At 44.2% G+C, this 14,365-nt stretch overlaps 1 protein-coding gene across 5 annotated transcripts in view; it reads right to left on the bottom strand.

Annotated features, from left to right (window-relative positions):
• The window catches only part of PIGG (phosphatidylinositol glycan anchor biosynthesis class G), a 115,390-nt gene that overhangs the window by 83,189 nt on the left and 17,836 nt on the right, over positions 1-14,365 (bottom strand). For all 5 annotated transcript variants that reach the window (XR_005293095.2, XR_005293096.2, XM_038402987.2 and 2 more), the window contains exon 3: positions 7,503-7,957. Coding sequence is in view for 3 of the 5 variants with exons in the window: in XM_038402987.2 (XP_038258915.2) it covers positions 7,503-7,957 (455 nt within the window). In the remaining 2 variants the exon portion in view is untranslated. The remainder of the gene's footprint in view (positions 1-7,502; positions 7,958-14,365) is intronic.

Below are 14,365 nucleotides of genomic sequence, written 5' to 3'. Positions count from 1 at the left end.
GAACGTTCCCTGTTACCTTACCCAGGGAAAAGGGACCTACTTAGCCTCGGACTAATATAACTGCCTTCTATTACTCTCCTATAGCCATCTGGCCCGACCCTGTCACATATCCCCCCCCTGCTCAACACTACGGGGTTGGGCAACTTGGGATATCAGGCAGTGTACTTGTGACAAGCCATCTGCATTGCCATGGTGGCTTCCAGCCCAGTGTTGTATGGTGAATTGGAAAGGTTGTAGAGATAGGAACCATCTGGTCACCCATGTGGTGTTCTCTTTATTTTGCTACATCCACTGGAGAGGTGCATGGTTGGTCACAAGGATAAACCATCGTCCCAGAAGGTAACAACAGTGTTTCCATGGCCCATTTCGCAGCTAGGCACTCTCTTTCAACCACGGCATACTCCTGCTCTCTCGAGAGGAGTTCCCTGCTGAGGTAGAGGATTGGGTGTTCTTCATCTCCGACCATCTGCGATAGGACCGCTCCCAATCCTACTTCAGATGCATCTGTTTGTAAAATGAATTCTTTGTTGAAGGCTGGGGCTATAAGCACGGGGTTACTGCAGAGGGCTGTCTGTAGATCCATGAATGCTTTCTCTGCGGCATCTGTCCACTTCACCATGTCTAGACCCCAGGCTTTTATCAGGTCTGTCAGGGGACTCGCTCTGGTAGCAAAATGGGGAATAAATCGTCGGTAGTACCCCACCACATCCAGGAATGCCTGGACTTGCTTTTTCCAATTCGGCCGGTGCCAATTTTGGATAGCCTCTAGTTTTAGTTGGGGCTTGACCATGCCCCTTCCTACAATGTAGCCAAGGTATTTAGCCTCAGCTAGCCCTACAGCATATTTGGCTGAGTTGGCTGTGAGCGTGTCTTAGCGTGTCCAGAATTGCTTCCACCTTTCCTAAGTGGGTTTCCTAGTCAGGGGTGTGAATAATTACATCATCCAGATATGCCGCTGCATAACTGGTATGGGGCGGTAGGAACTTGTCCATAAGACGCTGGAAGGTGGCAGGTGCCCCATGCAATCCAAAAGGAAGAACAGTATATTGAAATAGACCCTCTGGTGTAGAGAATGCTGTCTTTTCTTTGGCAAGGGGAATCTGCCAGTATCCCTTTGTTAAATCAAGGATGGTCAAAAATCGGGCATTGCCCAGGCGGTCAACTAACTCATCGATACGGGGTATGGGGTATGCATCGAATTTGGATCTCTCATTCAGCTGGTGAAAGTCATTACAAAATCTAGTGGTGCCATCGGGTTTGGGCACCAACACAATCGGGCTTGACCGCTGACTGTGGGACTCTTCGATGACTCCCAGCTCCAACATCCTTTTTATCTCTGCCTTGATCTCCTCCCTTTTTGCTGCTGGGACCCGATAGGGCCTTAAAGTTACCTTTGCCTCAGGGTCTGTGATAATGTGGTGATCTGCTTCGGTGGTCCGGCCTGGTTTGGTTGAAAACACTTCCTGGTATCGGTTGATCATCTCAGTTACCTCCTCCTTCTGATTTGGTGTCAGATCAGTGGATATCCTGATCTGCTCCTGCATATTATTTCCCTGGATCGGGGTCTCTTGGGCCACTACATACACCTCTTGTTGGTGCCAAGGCTTTACGAGGCTAATGTGATAAATTTGTTCTTGTTTCTGGCATCCTGGCTGCTGCACCTTGTAGGTTACTTCCCCCACGGGTTCAAACACCTCACAGGGCCCCTGCCATTGGGCCAAAAGCTTGCTTTCTGCCATGGGTACCAACACCATCACCCAATCCCCTGGCTGGGGCTGTTGGATTTTTGCCTGGCGATTGTAATGGGTTCGCTGGGCCTCCTGTGCCTTTTCCAAATGTTCCCGTACAATAGGGGTGACCCGGGGTCTCCATTCTCGCATCTGCAACACATGGTCAATTATATTTCTCCCCTCATTGGGTTCCTCTTCCCAGATTTCTTTTGCAAAATCTAGTATGCCACGGGGGTGGCGTCCATATAATAATTCAAAGGGGGAAAACCCAGTTGAGCCCTGAGGTACCTCCCGGATTGCAAACATAAGGTAGGGTAGTAGGGTGTCCCAATCCTTCCCGTTTCGACTTACCACTTTCCTTATCATTGCCTTGAGGGTTCAGTTAAATCTTTCTACCAGCCCACTCGTCTGCGGATGATACCCTGAGAACTTCAGTCTATGTATATGGAGCAGCGTACAGAGATCCTTCATTAGCGTCGACATAAATGGGGTACCTTGGTCTGTTAATATCTCCTTTAGTAGTCCCACTCGGGCAAAGATCCCCACCAACTCTTTAGCTATCGTTTTAGAGGCCGTGTTCTGCAAGGGGACGGCTTCTGGGTAGCGAGTAGCATAATCCAGAATGACAAGTATATATTGGTGGCCCTGGGATGTCTTCTCCAGGGGTCCCACTAGATCCATGGCTATTCACTCGAAGGGGACCTCTATGATGGGAAGGGGTACTAATGGTGCCCTCAAGTGGGGACGGGGACTGTGCAGCTGACACTCTGGGCAGGACACACAGTACCTTTGCACTTCTTCATATACTCCGGGCCAGAAGAATCGTTGCAGGATCCATGCCCGGGTCTTCTCTACCCCCAGATGCCCCCCCAAAAAGATGACTATGGGTCAGACTTAATACAGCATTCTGGTGTTTTTGAGGTACTAGGATCTGCTGTACCTTCTGCCCTTGTACTGGTGCAACCCGTATAAAAGATTCTTCTTCATTATGAAGTAGGGTCCTGGTCCCTGGGTTTTCCCTTCCATGGGGACACCATCTATTTCAGTCACCTTCTTCCTAACTTTGTCATACCTTGGGTCTTCAGCCTGGTCCCGTCCAAAATTTCCTCTCCCAGGGCTAATCTGCCTGAGATCTAGGGGGCCAGTCTCTGTTGCCTCTACTGGTTCAGAGGTGTTAGGGTGTGGGTCAGACTCGGGTGCTTCTCCCTTGTGAGTGGTCTCCTTTTCAGCTGCTCGGGTCCGCCTACCTAGGAGAGCGACCCTCTGGCTTTGGGCCAGTATTTGGGTTCCCAAGGCCTTAGCTGCCCTCCTTTCCCTTTTCGTCTTTCTACGCTGTCTGGGAGTGGAGAATAAATCTGGGAATATTTCAGAGAAGGTTGGGACAGAGACAGTCTACTGTGGATGCCTCACTACTTTCAGGGCTTCCCCCTTTCTCCAATTCCCCTACAGGGAGTAAGTCTCCAAACTCTGGGAAGTCCCTCCCTATGAGCACTGGGTATGGGAGTTTAGGGACTACACCTGCTGCTACCTCAGTAGTGTTCCCCTGAATCTCAATTTTTACTAGGATGGTGGGGTAATAACCAACTGTCCCACGGACGCATGTTATCCCTGTACGCTTAGCCCACAGCAGCTGACTACGCTTCACTCTTCCCTGAGACAAGCGTGATAGCACTCTCCGAATCAACCAATGCTGTGGTCTCTATCCCATTTAGCTTCACTGGTCTAGTTTACATATGTGGGGTTAGTGAGACCCCCCACAAGGTGGATTAGGGAGCATGGGTCTGCCCAGTTCCCCAGGTTACACTGCATAGGCTCCTCGGCATTGGGACACTGTGCAGCTATGTGTCCCCACTCCCCGCAGGCATAACATCTGTATAGAGCCCTAGGCATTCCCTGGTCTCTTGGTTTGGGTAGTCTAACATCACGATCCTCTTCCCCCTCAGTGCTCCGACTCTTTGTGGCTTCTGGTAGGCCTTCAACCCCTCTCTTTTTCCACCTGGGTTCTCCTGGTGGCCCAATCACCCGAGCTCTAGGGCTTGGTTCTGCTAGTTTAACCCGGGGTGCTTCTTTCTTAACTGGTCAGGTCAGCTCCCTTGCCGTCCTTCGCCTTTCTACCAGCGCAACAACCTCGTCATAGGTGGAGAGTTTGTTCTGGCTTACCCAGGCACAAAGGTCTGGAGGTAGTCTTCTCATGTACCGGTCGATGACCAGAACCTCTAGTATCGCCTCTGGACTCCGGGACTCAGTTCATAACCACTTTTGTGCGAGATGGATGAGGTCATATAATTGGGACCGCGAGGTTTTGTTTTCCTGGTACCTCCACTCATGATATCGCTGGGCCTGCACTGCAGTCGTTACCCCAGATCTGGCCAGGATCTCTGCTTTCAGCTGGGGGTAGTCTGCCGCAGCCTCTTCAGGCAAATCATAGTAGGCCTTCTGGACCTCCCCACACAGGAATGGAGTGAGGATGCCAGACCACTGTTCTTGGGGCCAAACCTCCCGCAGGGCTGTCCTCTCAAAGGCCAGGAGGTATGCCTCTACATCATCCTCCCGCGTCATTTTCTGCGGCCAACTGCTGGCCTGCACGATCTGCATCCCATCATGGCCACGGTTCAGCTCTGTAAGGGCCTTCCTGCAACATAGCTCGGTCTTGAGAAGCCTGGTCCATCAGCAGGCCATTAGTCTCTTGCTGCAGCTGCACTACCTCCTGTTGGGCAGCTGCCTGGATGTGGGTAGCCTTCTGCTGGGCAGCCGTGGCTTGTATCAGTGCCCACACTACCTCCTCCATTGTGGTGAAAAAATTAAAAATAGACACTCTTCCTGTTTTGTTTTTTTTCTTCCAAACATCCTCCTTCTTCCACCACACTGTGGACACCAGATCCCACTTCCGACACCAGTTGTGACAAAAGTTCCTGCGCTACCTTGGTGGGTCTTGCGCTTATTGGCAGATTTGCTTGCCTTGGAGCTTCACGGCAGCCCTCAGTTTGGCCGTTTTTCTGAATTCACACTCCTGGTCGACTCCTCCTGTGTCTGACCAGGAGTTGGGAGGATTTGGGGGGAACACGGGCCCACCCTCTACTCCGGGTTCCAGCCAAGGGCCCTGTGGAATGCAGCTGTCTAGAGAGCCTCCTGGAACAGCTGTGCAACAGCTACAACTCCCTGGGCTACTTCCCCATGGCCTCCTCCCAACACCTTCTTTATCCTCACCATAAGACCTTCCTCCTGGTGTCTGATAATGCTTGTACACCTCAGTCCTCCAACAGTCTGCATTCTCACTCCCAGCTCCTCACACGCACACCACAAACTGAAGTGAGCTCCTTTTTAAAACCCAGGTGCCCTGATTAGCCTGCCTTAATTGATTCTAGCAGCTTCTTGATTGGCTGCAGATGTTCTAATCAGCTTCTCTTAATAGTCTCCAGAAGGTTCCTGATTATTCTGGAACATTCCCTGTTACCTTACCCAGGGAAAAGGGACCTACTTAGCCTGGGGCTAATATATCTGCCTTCTATTACTCTCTTATAACCATCTGGTCCGACCCTGTCACAATATTTACAGAGAAATGCTCTCCTTGCTCCTTGGGGCCATCGTGATAGTGCTCTATAGGCCATGCACTTCCCTGATAGAGACGGCAAAGCCTTGCATGGGTCTCTCAAGGCCTCTTTGGCTGACAAACAAGAAAGGTGAAAGATATACTGGAGAGAAGCTTGTGACAAAAATCAAGAAAATCAGAAAAAGAGAGAGGGCAGATGGTAAACTACAACTATTCAGCACACAAAACTATTTTAATGCGTTAAGACTGAGAATTTGTAACTGTGTTATCATCACCTTTTATATGACATTGCATATGCCTTATGTTTTTGTAATGCTGTCAACATAGTTTTGGAGTTCCAAGAGGTTTACATTGAATTCTCGCAAGACAGGGAAAAAGGTCAAAGTACTATCTCTGTTACATTAAGATATAATCCATTCATCCTTTGTATGGAACCAAAGGTAGTACATGCAGTAATTTCTCACTTAACGTTGTAGTTATGTTCCTGAAAAATGCGACTAAGTGAAACGATGTTAAGCGAATCCAATTTCCCCATAAGAATTAATGTAAATGGGGGTGGGTTAGGTTCCAGGGAAATTTTTTTTTGCCAGACAAAAGGACTCAGCACACCTCTTACCCCTCCCCCTCCCACCTCCTGCCTGCAGCAATCAGCTGGCTTGCCGCGTTTTGGAGGCAGGAGGGAGTGGGGAGGAGCGCCGAGTCCTTGCTCCTCCCTCCTCCCCAGGGCAATCAGCTGGCTTGCCATATTCGGGAGGCAGGAGAAGCCTGTGCGCCAAGTCCTCGCTCCTCCCCATTCCCTCCTGCCTCCAAAACGCTGCAAGCCAGCTGAAACCCTGCTCCACAATATTCCTAAAGGCATTACCAATAAGTGACCTTAAATTTCGAATGTAATGCCCTATTGTGTTAAATTTAAGAAAAATTCTCTCCCCTTCTCCCCACACCCATAACCCATGTGACCAATCAGGAAGAACTCCAAGCACTGTTATTCTCCATTAGAAGAACATAAGAAAAGCCCTACTGGGTCAGATCAAAGGTTCATCTAGCCCAGTATCCTGTCTTCCAACTGTGGCCAAGGCCAGGTGCACCAGAGGGAATGAACAGAACAGTACTGTACATACTGCTGGATAATGCATGAGGTATTTACAATGGTCAAAACTGCAGCGGAGATCTGAGCAGGCTCCATGCTTGCCATGGTATGGCGCCTGCACGGGTAATCCTGGAAAAAGGGCGCGAAATGTAGGAGAGCAGAGTGGCAGTGGAAGAGGTGCTGTTCGATTCACAATAGCTGAAAAAAGGTGGGAAATGGTTGTCTTCTGTAGCTTTCACGGAGGCAGCAGCCCAGGACAGACAACATGGAGAAGCTCGGTAGTGCGGCAAGAGCGGGAGAGCAGAGTTGACGGCGGAAGCTGTGCTGCTCGGTTCACGATGCCCGAGCAGAATTGGCAGCGGAAGCAGTCGATGATGAAGAGAAAGAGTAGATATTTATAGAGATTACATAGAAAAATGAGAGGAAATGAGAGGAGGATTCATAGTACCAGGATAGAAGCTGTGCACCGTACTGCCCCGTCTGCTGAAAGCAGTATGGCGTCTGCACGGCAAAAAGGCATGAAACGATTGTCTGCCGTAGCTTTCACGGAGGGAGGAGCAACTGATGACACACACCAAGAAACACCTGCGAGAAATGTTTTTGCTCCATCATGCACTAGGAGCTGAACCCAGAATTCCAATGGGCGGTGGGGGCTGCAGGAACTGGGGGTAGCTACCCACAGTGCACCGCTCTGACATTTGATGCTACCCTCAGTACTGTGTATGCACTCCATCGAATTCGCTTGCTTTAGTGGGGACACACAAGACCGAATGTATAAAATCGCTTTCAAAAATTTGAATAGAATAATTTTGAAATAATTTTGTTCTGTAGACATACCCTTAGTTATTGAAAAACATTAAACCACTGATAAAAAAACATGCTTTCAAGTTTGCAAGAATTAGATTATAAATCTTGATTAGTGCTAAAGATAATAGCCTAGTGGTGGTAGATACATTACACAGGACAATTACTCCAACAAGAATAGTGAAAAAACCTCGCAGCACTTAATACTCACTTCCTTCAACTATTTACAGTATTTTCTACAGAATATTAAATCATTATCCCCTTAGCTAAACACAAAGTAAGACATGAAATTTGAAGTAAGTGGTAACTATTATCCAACTCAGATACCCACCTTGTCAACCAATGTCCAAAGTCGGGTCGATGAGCCCACTGAACTCCCGTCTGATTTAATGAACGAAGTAACCGACAGCAAATAAGGATGATTAATGGACTTGCTAAACCCATCCACTTTTCTGAGCCTTTTAGAAATTCACCTGAAGAGATGACTTTGCCCCATTTTGAGTCACATGATGGTATATCAACCTTCCTGCACTGGGTCGTTTCCTCAATATCTTCAAAATTTTGTTTCACAGCAGTACTAAGCTGAAGATCACATTCTTTCACAAGAAAGTAGTGTCTACACATTTCCTGGCATAGTGCCAGGCAAAGAGTATTGATAAGAAAATACCAGGTTTGGTGCTCCTCTTCTATAAAGCTGCTTGCTCCCAGGCTCACAGCATAGCCAACAGTTCCTGCCAAAATGAGTATATCTAGTTCTGACCAGCGGGAACTGGAGACAGCTGGGTTCTGTGAACAGAAAATGTCATGGTGAAATAATCTGAAACGTATTACTTCAGTGTGTTTTTAAAATGTGCTTACAGTTACTTGTTCAGTGACAACAAATCCTAAGCAAAAATACAAATTATGTACTTTTTCTCAATGGCATTTCCTACACTTTTACTCTTAAATAAGGGTAATGTTAGTGTAATCCACTGATTTAGCACCATAACACATTTAATCATTTTATATCTCCCCAAGGTAACGAATGTTTCTCTGAATAATCACCAATACACACTTCAGCTTCAGGTTCTCTACAATCGTGTGACAGAAGGCGTGGAGCAGCTCGCTCTTGTTGCACATCAATAGATCTAAAAATAGAACTCTTGCAGTAATCAAAAAAATGAGCAGAGATACCACTAACAAGCACTGCTCTAGATCTCTAGTCATTCTTGGCTTGATAAAGTGAAAAAATAATCTCAAATTACCAGCAGCTATTGCAGACATCTTGCTGCCTATTGTTACCTTGCAAACTGAACGGTGTATTTATTTCATGATAAAAAGTCTGTTAAATAGTGGGTGTTTAAATATGTATTTCACATGTTATATATGGCTACAACAATACTCTTGGCCTGATTTTTTTATTATTTTAATTTTCTGCTCACTGCAGCTACATAGAACCATCCTCAATGTCCACGGCTGGGAAGAGAGGTCTATATACTCATGAAGCATGCCAATGAGCACTTTGGGAGAAGTGCTGCCTGAACAATCCTCTCTTTTAATTTTAAGTAATTTTCTCTGTTGGGAAATACACTAAAGAAACAGCATATCATGAATAAGAACTATTGATACTTTAAAGAACAGTAAAGAGATCATTTTAAAGCCAAATCCCAAACATGGTAAATGATTTATATTTAAAAACAAATTTCTCTGAATGCGTATTCTGTAGATTCATTTTCTTAGCTATGTGCTCCTCCACTTGACCTTGTGAGCAGACTTTAAAAAAGCACTTAATATCCAGGAACCTTATACAGACTAGTCAAATTTACTTTCCTCAAAACTGTGTATAGTGCACCATGATTTCTAAGCTTTAGTTCTTTTTTTAGACCTCTCTCCCTTACAGACAACTAAGGAAAGTAAAGTGATATTATATTAAACATAAAATCATGAAGTCTGAAGACCACTGACATAGTTCACTTTAGAACGGATTTAATTTCCTAAGCAACAGGTCATAGCTGTGAGGGTAGGAGAAAGGAGGTATGTATGGAAAGCACATACTACAGCTTACTGTGCTATTTGACATGGTTTAAAATTAACGTAACGGTCAAGTCACTGTATCTAAAGATGGTGACTAGCTGCAGTGGCCCAGGACATAACATTTTGTTGCATAGAGTACCTTGCTAAAAGCACTGGCCAAGGTGTGTGGAAAACTGTCCTGTGAAGACAGTTATATGTCAGCCTAGCTAAGCAATCAAGTTTTTCTACACTAAACAGCTGTTATTACATTTTAAAAAAGTGTTCTCCCAGAAACAAGCACCTCCAACAGTTAATTTGACAGTTCTGATTACACGGAGGACACAGTTCAACCCTGAGATGCTTACAGGAAAACTAGTTTGTGCTCAGCACGTTTGCATGGTCAGTGATTTCACCTTAAATAGCTTGACCTAGTAACCACTGCAGGGTTTAATCTCTGTCAGAAAAACATTTGCCAACAATTAAACATTAGTACTGTATGTGAGAGATCACAATTTTTCCTGTACTTACAAAGTATCTTCATTATCTCAGACACTGCTGTGTGGAAACTGTTGGACAGAGTTATTGTTTATGTGCCATTAAGTACTGACTTCAGATGTAGACCATGTATATCAGATTTTTAATTCTCATGATGTTGACTATCTGCACGTTTTCCAATGCAAACTCCGAAATGTTGGCTTACCTTGTAAGATTTGCTAACAAGTTATACATTTTCATCCAAAAACTAAACCTATATATAATCAGGTAATAAACAAGTTTAGCCTCAGCATCTAATTAAGACTAAATCTGGAGTTCTGATTTGTGGGAACCAAGCTGTGCAAAGTCTAAATGTAGTCTGTGTTATTCACCGCCTGGAGTTCATGAGCTGAGTAAGGGCAGGTGGTGTACCTGAAGTACGTATTAGACATTATTAATTCATACTAACAGCATGGACCATGTGTGTGTATGGTTGGAGGTAAAGGAGCAATTACACCAAAACCTCTGCATTTACAAATTAAAATTACAGAATGTGGTGATACAGAATTGAAATTTCAGCTAAATGAGAGTTTCCAGATGAAATACATCCCAAGTCAGTGATCTAAACTTCTTATCACCTGAAGCCTGGTTGGTGGATTATGTACTAATACTTACTCATTCCAGTTAACAGACTAGATTACATCAAAGGAACCACCAGCATTAGCACTAACCTCTTGTTTAACAGTCTCAGCAGAGAGACCCAAAGAGTGAAAATGTATTGAGACCGAAATATGCATAAGCATGCCATTAGACCATAGGAGATTTAAGTCACAGCAACTCCAATGCATTCACCTCTGTACTCTAAGTTCTGTATTTAAGGGACTAGTGTAGCCAACCCGTGCCTCCAGAAGCTACAGGAATCTCAGATCCTTTCACCCTCCTATCAGACAATTTGTGTGTCTTTTTAAAGGTTTAACACTTCCTTTTACAGAAATATATATATGTATTTCTGTCTCGTACCTTATGGTTATCAGCACCAACCCTGGTGCCCTTGACACAGCAGTAAGCTTCATAAATTGGAAACAATTGAAATGTAAGTCACTGGGGAAATCATGAAACAACTTTACGGGAGCAATCAAACTAATGGGAAAGTTTCTGGTGTTTCTCCAAACTTCCTCCATTTCTATGCCCATGTCAATACAGTTTCAGTGCAGCAGCTTAGTGTGATAGCTTAATACTCCTGTTGCAGAGCCAATTACTTCAGCAGAATTACACTAGTAACCAAACAATCCCTCTGCACATCAGCAAGTCTCATGCACTCTCAAGGTCTAGGAAACAGTAAGAAAAATAGATTTATCAGGACTGATATTAATTCTGGTTGCATTGTTGTGGCTTTTCTGACTATTAATAAACATTATGGTAGTGCTTCAAGACGCCAGTCAGGATTGGAGCCCCATTGTGCCGGGCACTGTACAGATTTAGGTAAGACAATCCCTGTTCTCGAAGGCTTACAACCTAGAAGTCAAAATGGGGTAGAGGATAGGGACATAATATATAAATAAATATGGTGAATTGATAAAGCTTTGGTATATGTTTTGTTGTTTAAATGGCAGGAATGGTTAAACGGGAAGCTAATGGAACTAACTGAATACAACGGAAGTTCATCTATCTCACCAGGATCAGCAAACCCTGAAATGGATTTTGTAAAAGCATTGTGGGGTACCACGATTAGGGCTCAATCCTTCAAGCTCTTGAGCCTCTTCAACCCCCATTAATTTTCTAGTCATTGCTGGTACTCAACACCTTAAAGGAGTGACACCCTCATTGTATCAAGCAAACTGTATATGGAATCCTTAATTTATAAATATGGATTTTCTAAGCAGCAGGCTTGCAAAGCCAACCTAGTATCTGCAAGTCAAGTTGGGTTCTTTCTAGTTTGTGCGTCAACACGAGTAGTAAAAATTTTGCAGCCCAAATAAGTTCTTGATGCAATTCTCTTGCCACCATTGGGTTAATCAGTGTAACTAGGACATAATTAAACAATGGGAATGCACAGGCCCTTGCAATTGAAATTAACATTTCTGTTAACATGCAGAGCAGAAAAATACAGTTCACTCACAAAGCTGTGCAGCTTCTGGAGGGCTGATCATACAATAGAGAGTTATTTTTACACTAAAGTAAATATCAGTGACTAATTTACACACTGACTTTTCAGACTAGAAATTATAGTATTTGGGGGATGCTGGTAAAGAGTCTAACATTCCTGAACTCATTTTCTTGGCTTCTGCTCATTTGGACACAAAGTGAGCTAATCTTGATTTCCAACTGTGCTACCTTCCATGTGACAGAACAGCATTGATTACAAAGTTCCCAATAAGGTTTTTCCAGAATGCTGGGATCACATTTCAAAGCTACCAAATCATTGCACCATCTCATTCATACTACCTTAAAAAAAAAAAAGTATGAATGAAAGAAAAGGTCTTAATGTGAACTGCAGTTTGGGGCTTTGGTAGTTAAACAGGAGATAAAAAAATACCATATGGGGGAAACTAATAAAAATTAAGCAGAAGGAAAAAATTCAATGAAATACAATTTATTTCAATTGCATTTTATTAATGGGAGTAATACTCCAGAGCTGTTGCATTCCGAGCACTTTCAAAATGTCCCTTACTTAGGCTGGCCCCAATTTTTAAGAGAAATAGCAAAACATGACTACGAACAGTAACATTACATATTACACTTCAGGACAATCCAGTAACTTTGAATTGAGGCACTACACAAATAAGTTAACATTTTGAAGGTTTGCTAGGATTTATAAAGGACTGCAGCATTATTTAAAGCCTTACATGTCACTGAGGGAGGGAGTGATTGTGAAAAGATGTAGTAATCAAAAGTTATTTATAGCATCCAGGAAGCAGATGTTAACACTGCCTGGAGCATTATGGTCTCCAGAAAATTCATGAACTTGATAATCAGCTCCTACATTCAAACGTAGGAAAAAAGCCACATTGAAGGACATGTACTTCAGAGACTTTCTTCAGAGATATGAACTAAAATGCTTTATTTAAAATTATATAGATATATATAAATAAAAGATCTGACGCCATTAACAGATGATCTTGAATACATTTTTGAAGTATATATTTGTATTGTAAAACAAATTTGGAAGAGGGATTTATTCAACTTAACAAGATGCATGTTCCAGGTTCTACACTGGCAACATCAAACTCTTAAACTGGAAAAGAACAGCCTTCCTTGCCCTCTAAGTATTTGAGATGTCATCTGAGTTCCTGCGGAATCCTGAGATCTGATATTGCAGTAGTTCTCAAACTTACTTGATCGCGCCCCCCACTTGTGTATCTGTAGTATTTATGCCCCGACTCCTGCCACACAAGTACATATACCAATTTTAAAAAACCATGCAAGTTTCACTAAATATTAAAAACAGTAAGGTACTGCCACCCCTTTACTTCTGCTGGCGGCGGCACTTCCCTCAGATACAGGCACCCAGCCAGCAGCCGCCGCTCTCTAACCACCCAGCTCTGAAGGCAGAGTAGAGAAAGGCGGCTGCTGGCCAGGTGCCCAGCTCTGAAGGCAGCACAGCTGCCAGCAGCGGCAGCACAGAAGTAAGAGTGGCATGGAATATCTAACTATGAACACATCCAAGAAATTTGCTCTTTATGCCCTAACCAACCTACAAAAAAAATATGTGATTTCACTGTGATTTAACTAGACCCCTACTGATGTGTGGAGGAATCAACTTTGCTAGTTATTCATTGGTGTGGATAAAATGGGGGCAGTAAGCTTTCCCCCCCAAAAAAAGCTTCTCATACCCTTCCAGAATATACTCTGCACCCTGCTCCCGGTTTGAGAACCTCTGTGATACTGTAATACAAGGAAGAAAGGGAATGATTTTATAGCACTATTTGTAATTCATGTCTACTCATGTATACCTTTAGCAATCCATCTTTATATATTTCAATTAAAAGCATCTGGCTAAGCATCTGCAACTGGAGATGGGAATGAAGCATGTGTAGACATACGGAGCTAGCTTTAATCCAGTGTGAATATCAATAGCGTCCATGCTGCTGCAAGCCCACTCTGTCCCCTGGGTCCTTATTACATGGGCAGCCAACCTGTGCTGAAGTTTGTGCTGCCACAGCTTCACTGCTATTATCATAGAATATCAGGGTTGGAAGGGACCTCAGGAGGTCATCTAGTCCAACCCCCTGCTACCAATCCCCAATTTTTGCCCCAGATCCCTAATGGCTCCCTCAAGGATTGAACTCTCAACCCTGGGTTTAGCAGGCCAATGCTCAAACCCCCAATTATCCCTCCCCCCAATTAGCACGCTAGCTAAATTAAAGCCAGCTCAAGTATGTGTACATATGCGTCAATCACACTTCCAACTGCAGTGTAGACACACCCTCTGCACCTCTACATTTCTTTACAAAACATGACATACAAAAATTTCCCTTGGATTGACAGTCTCAAAAGCCTTCCTATCCAACAGACACTGCTGCACCTCAACCTGCAAAATCCACTCCCCCATTTAACCCAGGCCATTAGGCAAAGCATGGGAAAACATGAAAGTCTTCCAGCATGACTTGAAAGTCAAACATCTGGAAACTGTTGAACTTCAATTTTAACGTTTATTTTCCAGTTTTTCATGGTATGACTACACTGCAGCAGGGAGCAAGCCTCCCAAAAGATGCAGACTCATGCAAG

This window comes from Dermochelys coriacea, chromosome 5 (assembly GCF_009764565.3).
Source record: "Dermochelys coriacea isolate rDerCor1 chromosome 5, rDerCor1.pri.v4, whole genome shotgun sequence".
Lineage (NCBI taxonomy): Eukaryota > Metazoa > Chordata > Testudines > Dermochelyidae > Dermochelys > Dermochelys coriacea.
This window is presented reverse-complemented; position numbering and strand designations above follow the sequence as displayed.